The sequence below is a fragment of the Scylla paramamosain genome, chromosome 41 (assembly GCF_035594125.1).
Source record: "Scylla paramamosain isolate STU-SP2022 chromosome 41, ASM3559412v1, whole genome shotgun sequence".
Lineage (NCBI taxonomy): Eukaryota > Metazoa > Arthropoda > Malacostraca > Decapoda > Portunidae > Scylla > Scylla paramamosain.
Window position 1 is genome coordinate 12,594,467 of NC_087191.1, and position 7,055 is coordinate 12,601,521.

The window sequence follows — 7,055 nt, forward strand, 5'->3', positions numbered from 1 at the left end:
GTCATCATTGTGGCCCTTGAAAGCTGTTGTGAAGTGGCGCGGGTCTTCAAGGGTGTTTTTACGGTTCTAGTGACAGATTAACAGGTTTTCTATATTAATAATGGTAGAAGCAGTATTGAGAACCATCTTCATTTGTAGCTTTTGAAAAATGTGAAGTGATACGGGTTTTTAAAGGTGTTTTAACGGCTATAGGGACCACCACCACCACCACCACTACTACTACTACTACTACTACTACTACTACTACTACTACTACTACTACTACTACTACTACTACTTCTACAGGTGTACTGGGTGGGACCTACCCTTGGCGGCGTTCTGGCAGCTTTCACCCACGAATACACCTCCGCCAAGGTTCCCGGGGGCGCGCAGGACCCCCCTCAGGACCCCCACCTCTCCAGGGATACCTCCAAGCCATCAGCTCTCACCTCTTCCCTCGCCTCCCCGTGTTAAGGCTTCCCCCCCACGGGCACGCCATGCACATCCTACCCCTCTGCTGTCTCGACGCACACTGATTCACGTAGTCTTGGTGATTGGTGACTAGTGAATCGTTCTTTTAAGCGTTTTGATTTATGCATTCATGTTTAGCTTAGTTCTTATTCATTTTTTTTTTTTTTTTAGATTTATTTATTTTTTTTATATGTTAACATGCTACAACTGTTTAATTTTAGGCATTAGTTAAGAAATTAATTATGGATTCTATTTATTTATTCCTCATCTTTTAACATTTTCCCTCCGTATTTCAACCTCAATTCATTTTCATTACTTTTCCCTATATAGCAATCATCCCATCTTTATTATTTAACGTTCAAGCAAATTTGGGGACTTTTTTTTTTCCAAATATTGTCCTCTTCATCGTACCATCAAGCGTCAATTGTTGTACCTTTAGCACACGATACCTCTCACTTTCACTTCCATGTTTTTTTTCCTCCTAGTATTAATGACTAGTTCTTTGACATAATTTTAGCATTTACTAGAGGTTATTATCCCCTTAACCTTAAACCCAGTACCTGCCTACGTCCTTGAGAGAGAGAGAGAGAGAGAGAGAGAGAGAGAGAGAGAGAGAGAGAGAGAGAGAGAGAGAGTATACCCATCAATCATCCCTAATACATCTCCCCCAATAGCAATACACACCCATACAACCCCTATAGTAATACACACCCATAGAACTCCCCATAGAAACCCAAACACCCGTAGAAAATCACCCATATACAATTTAAACCTATGCACTTCCCATTCAAAACGCATATAAACATCATACACAGTCTCAAATTATCGTACACTAATACACCCCCTCCATACACTACCATACAGCACTCATACACTCCCTATACATTGCATACAACACCTGTATACCTTCCCACATATAAAATGCACCCATACATTGCTATACAAACCCCCCATGACCTCTCAACAGACTGAATACAAATATATTATACAATAACTGATAGTCCCCCATAGAGCAGTTGTATAACCCCCCATACACCTTCCCATACATTATAAAATATGCGTAATGAACTTACTACCCCCCCATAGCTCACCCATACACCCCCCCACTCATAGATATCCCTGTATTCGTATATTATCATACATTCCCAGTCTCATCTTGTTTACAATCTCTATACAGCACACATAGATTACCCATAATCCCTTAGGTCACCCATACAACCCCCTAAGGAAAACAGAGGACCATAATAGATTAGGTTAAGTGATTGCCAAGTCCCGTCCCCTTCTGTCCGTCTGTCTGTCTGTCTGTCTGTCCACCCATCTCTACGTCCATTATTGCACACACACATAACTATCATACAAACATGTGGTATTATTGTACACACACACACACACACACATACACTCAGCTATCATACAAACATGTGGTATTATTGTACACATATACAGTTATCATACAGGCATACGCTATTACTGTACACACACACACACACAAGCATGCACTCATAATTATCATACAGACGCACACTATTATCGTACATACTCATACACGAAAAAAAGTGTTTAAGAAAAATCTAAGAGTATTTTATTAGGAATCACAGTATTATTATAAATTACTAATGGAATGTTTACTATTAAAGATTATATTATTGTTTTTTTGTTGATTATGTGTCTTGTCTGTTAAGAATACACACACACACACACACACAGTAATTGTTATATGTATGTTAAACGTCTTGAAGCGCGCACACACACACATACATACATACATACACACACACTTGCACGTCACTGTATATAAAACAAAATTAATATAAAAAATACATAAATAAAAAAAAAATTGAAAAGTATACAAATATTGATCTGACAGACTCACACATCAGTATTAATGTCGGCAAATAAGACATGAAAAAACAAACAAAATGAACGAAATAAGATTAATAAAAATATCTATTGAGAAAAAGTAAAAACGAGTCTTATTTCACACCATTATCATCACCCCTCACTCTCTCAATACTTCACACAGTCTCCCTTCACACACTCAGCCACTTCTACGCCTACTTAACCCAACCTGACCCACCTTGAACCACCAAAACATACCAAAACACACCCAAACCTAACCTAACCAAACCAAACCCCCACAAACCCAGCCTAACCTAACCCAGCCTAACCTAACCTAACCAGGGAGGACTAAAACACCCACACATCGGTAAAACAGCCTTCCTTTATTTACCGACAGACCCAAACACACATTTCTAGCTTGTTTACTTCTTGTAGCCGCAGCTTGACCTCCTACCGCGAGCCCTTTCAAATTTGCGGCCCTTCGAACGTACCAGGGGCTTGGTGTGGCTGTGGGGCAGGCCAGGGGCAGGGCCGAACCTCTTGCAGGCCTCGCGAGCCTTCCTGCGGCCTGTGGAGGGAAGGGGTGTGTTGGAATGTGTTTGAGGAAGGCTGGAATGGGAGGGAGGCAAGGAGAGGAGAGGAGGAGGAAAGGAAGAGGAGTTTTTGAAGATATATGCAAGTTAAAGAAGGAAACGAGAGAGAGAGAGAGAGAGAGAGAGAGAGAGAGAGAGAGAGAGAGAGAGAGAGAGAGAGAGAGAGAGAGAGAGAGAGAGAGAGAGAGAGAAAAACAAACCAAAAAACAAATAAATAAATAAATAAAACAACAGGAAACACTAAAAAAGACACTGAGGACTTCTAGATGGTGTTAGAGAGATGGAAAGGAGACAGAAGAGGTGCAATGCAGGTGAACTGTGGCCAGGTAAGGGAAGGGACCAAGCACACAGCCTGGCCCAACACTCACCTGTCCTAATTGCTATCTCCCACAGGTATAACTGAGAGTGGTACTGAGAAACCACACCAGCAAAGTTTGGGGAGGAGGAGGAGGAGGAGGAGGAGGAGGAGGAGGAGGAGGAGGAGGAGGAGGAGGAGGAGGAGGAGGAGGAGGAGGAGGAGGAGAGAAAATTGAAGATAATATAGAGAAAGAAAGAGGATACAAGAAAATAATAAGAAAAGGAAGTTAAGAATGGAGTAAAATGAGGAAATAAAAGAATGGAAACAGAGAAAATAAAACAAATAAATAAATAAATAGAAAAAAAGACAAAAAAGTAAAAATAAAAACAAACAAACAAAAAAACAAGACCCACAACATCCCCCCACCCCCACCACCACCCCCCCAAACATCACCCACCTTGCACAAGCAGCGTGTTCTTGCCGGTGGGTGCGCGACGAGCCAGCATGTCAAAGGTAATAATCTCCCCGCCGGCCTTCTCGATGCGGGCACGGGCGCGGGCCGTCACACGAAGGGCACACACCTGTAGAGACAGCATGGGCGAGAGAGAGAGTGAGAGAGAGAGAGAGAGAGAGCAAGCAAGGGGGACAGGAAACAATATATCACAAGTACACGTCTTAACCGCCTCCCACTCGCAGACGCGCACACACACACACGCACCGTCAGTTTGGGGATGTCGTAGAGGCGCAGGTCGTCAGTCACGGTTCCCACAATGGTGATGATTCTCCCCTGGCGTCCTGGCTTCTTGGCGAGGCGCACCAGGCTGGACAGGGCAATGGGCGGCCGGTGAATGCGGGACATAAACAGCCTCTTCAGAATCACCTGGTTGAACCGGGAGTACGTACGTCGTGCCAGGAACCGGTACAGCTGTGGGGGAGAGAGAGAGTGAGAGAGAGAGAGAGAGAGAGAGAATCTTATGCTCCTAAAAATTATAACAACAACAACAACAATAACACGTTCATTTCACCTACCTTATCAACAAACAAACAAACAAACACACACACACACACACACACATACAGACAGACACCCTCAGGAGCACCTCACACCTTCAGATTATCACTGCAGGGGCACGAACCACCTGTAACCTCCCCCCACCCCCCGGGAAGATCAAGCTGCCCCCCCCCCTGTGTATTTTTTTTTATATTACTTCTATTTATTAATTAGTTTGTGTCTCCCTAACCTAACAGTCACAGCTAAGTAATATTAAGGTGTTTAATTATTGCCAGGGTGTGTGTGTGTGTGTGTGTGTGTGTGTGTGTGTGTGTGTGTGTGTGTGTGTGTGTGTGTGTGTGTGTGTGTGTGTGTGTGTGTGTGTGTGTGTGGTTCAAGTCATAGGAAGGAGGAAACACAGAAGCAGGCAGGGAGTTCCAGACTTTACCAGAGAAAGGAATGAATGAGAATACTGGTTAACTCTTGCATTAGGGAGGTGGACAGAATAGGGGTGAGAGAAAGAAGAAAGTGTTGTGCAGCGAGGCCGTGGGAGGAGGGGAGCAGTTAGCATGAAAATAGAAGACAGCTAGAGATGCAACAGTGCGGCGATGAGAGAGAGGCTGAAGACAGTCAGTTAGAGGAGAGGAGTTGATGAGACGAAAAGCTTTTGATTCCACCCTGTCTAGAAGAGCAGTATGAGTGGAACCCCCCCAGACATGTGAAGCATACTCCATACATGGACGGATAAGGCCCTTGTACAGAGTTAGCAGCTGTGGGGGTGAGAAAAACTGGCGGAGACGTCTCAGAACGCCTAACTTCACAGAAGCTGTTTTAGCCAGAGATGAGATGTGAAGTTTCCAGTTTAGATTATAAGTAAAGGACAGACTGAGGATGTTCAGTGCAGAAGAGGGGGACAGTTGAGTGTCACTGAAGAAGAGGGGATAGTTGTCTGGAAGGTTGTGTCGAGTTGATAGATGGAGGAATTGAGTTTTTGCAGTGAACAATACCAAGTTTGCTCTGCCCCAATCAGAAATTTTAGAAAGATCAGAAGTCAGGCATTCTGTGGCTTCCCTGCGTGTCATGTTTACCTCCTGAAGGGCTGGATGTTTGTGAAAAGACGTGGAAAAGTGCAGGGTGGTCAGAAAGGAGACTTGAAGTTAGAGAGAAGGATAGAAGCTGTAGGAGGGTAGTTTAAAAATGAAAGCTTTGTGCCAGACTCTATCAAAACCTTTTAATATCTAAAGCAACAGCAAAAGTTTCACCAAAATCTCTTAAAATGACTCCATAAGCAAGCCAGAAGATCACCAGTAGAGCGGCCTTGACAGAACCCATACTGGCGATCAGATAGAAGGTTGTCAAGTGATAGATGTTTAAGAATCTTCCTGTTGAGGATAGATTCAAAAACTTTAGATAGACAGGAAATTAAAGCAATAGGACGGTAGTTTGAGGGATTAGAATAGTCACTCTTTTTAGGAGACTTGAAAGTGTTTGATTAAGAAAGGTGCAAGGGTGTGTGTGTGTGTGTGTATGTGTGTGTGTGTGTGTGTGTGTTATTAAACCTTCCCTAGCCTATTTTTAACACTCAGGCGCCTTATAAACCTAATAAAATCAGTTTTAAAAGACTTATTGATTTAAAATTATGTTTATTTATATTCGTGTAATTCAAATTGTCTCACTGGTCTGGACACGTAATTGGATACAATGCCATTATATAAATATTTGTTTAATGTGCTTGTTCTTCATAACCTTTCACTCCTTCACCTTTAAATTGTTATCCTTAGGCCTAAAAAATCCCTGAGGCCTAAATACCTTGCTAAGACATACACACATACACACACAGCCCTTCACGTGTACATCACCCCACACCAACACACGTACACACACCCTCCCAGGCACACATCCGCACACACACGCATACACACACACACATAGCAGCAGCACAGACCTACACACGCACACACACACACACGCACAGACACAGCAAACGCACCTTGACCAGCAGACGGAGGTAAACATCTTGCGACTTGGGCTCCCGTCGCTTCACTTTTCGGTCGTGTTTGTGAGAAATATCCTTCCCCTGTAATGAAATACGCCATCATTATCACTAGTCAGGGTCTTACTCTACTCGTATATACTCATAGATGGATGTTCAGTTGGGTTACGTGGCGGATATTTGAGGATATAAGCGGGCGGTGGGACATACCATGGCGGTGGCGGGAGTGAAGGAGATGAAGGGAATTGTGGGTACTGTTTACATCGGGGGCCGGTTCTTATTTATTTGTATTATCATATATTTTTTATATTTAAACACATAAATTTGTACAGTTTAAATTTATAAGTTTAAATTTGATTACAAAAAAAGAATTAAAAGATATAATAATAATAAGCATTTAATTTTATATACATTGATAATTTTTATATTCTTTTCAATAATTCCCATATAATAAAGAACAAGAGTTATGCCAGACTACGTATTTTCAATTTAAACGTTCTAAATTGGTGACAAAAGACAATGCTAAGGTCAAATAAAGATAGATTAAATGTCAGTATTTGAGCGTACAAAGATGGCCGCCACTGACATCATACAGCGAGATACCAAGAACGCCGTCCATGAAACCACACCAGTACTCTCTTTCACTACTACTACTACTACTAATAATAATAATAATAATAATAATAATAATAATAATACACAACAATAATAGAAAATCAGAAATAACATTTTTTTTATTATAATTTATTCCGCAAAGAACAATTACCGTTTTCTACACAATACATTAGTTTACCATCGTCTGAAGAAAACGCGTCACACAACACCCAAACTATGATAAAATACAAGAATACATCAATATACATGTGTGATATTTAATTACTACACCATAAT

The 7,055-nt window shown here is 41.9% G+C and overlaps 2 protein-coding genes across 2 annotated transcripts in view; one reads left to right on the plus strand and one right to left on the minus strand.

Annotated features, from left to right (window-relative positions):
- The window catches only part of LOC135093057 (lens fiber major intrinsic protein-like), a 6,250-nt gene extending 3,833 nt beyond the window's left edge, over positions 1–2,417 (plus strand). The window contains 1 exon segment of the mRNA XM_063991930.1: positions 286–2,417. Coding sequence (XP_063848000.1) covers positions 286–453 — 168 coding nt within the window. The 3' untranslated portion in view covers positions 454–2,417.
- A 234-nt stretch (positions 2,418–2,651) lies between these two features.
- LOC135093059 (large ribosomal subunit protein eL18-like) lies at positions 2,652–6,446 on the minus strand. The gene is made up of 5 exons (XM_063991933.1): positions 6,375–6,446; positions 6,162–6,248; positions 3,899–4,105; positions 3,638–3,761; positions 2,652–2,857 (listed from the first exon to the last, which is right to left on the minus strand). Exons 1-5 carry the CDS (start codon positions 6,375–6,377, stop codon positions 2,712–2,714), a joined length of 567 nt encoding a protein of 188 aa, XP_063848003.1. The 5' UTR covers positions 6,378–6,446; the 3' UTR covers positions 2,652–2,711.
- Between the last annotated feature and the right edge of the window lie 609 nt (positions 6,447–7,055).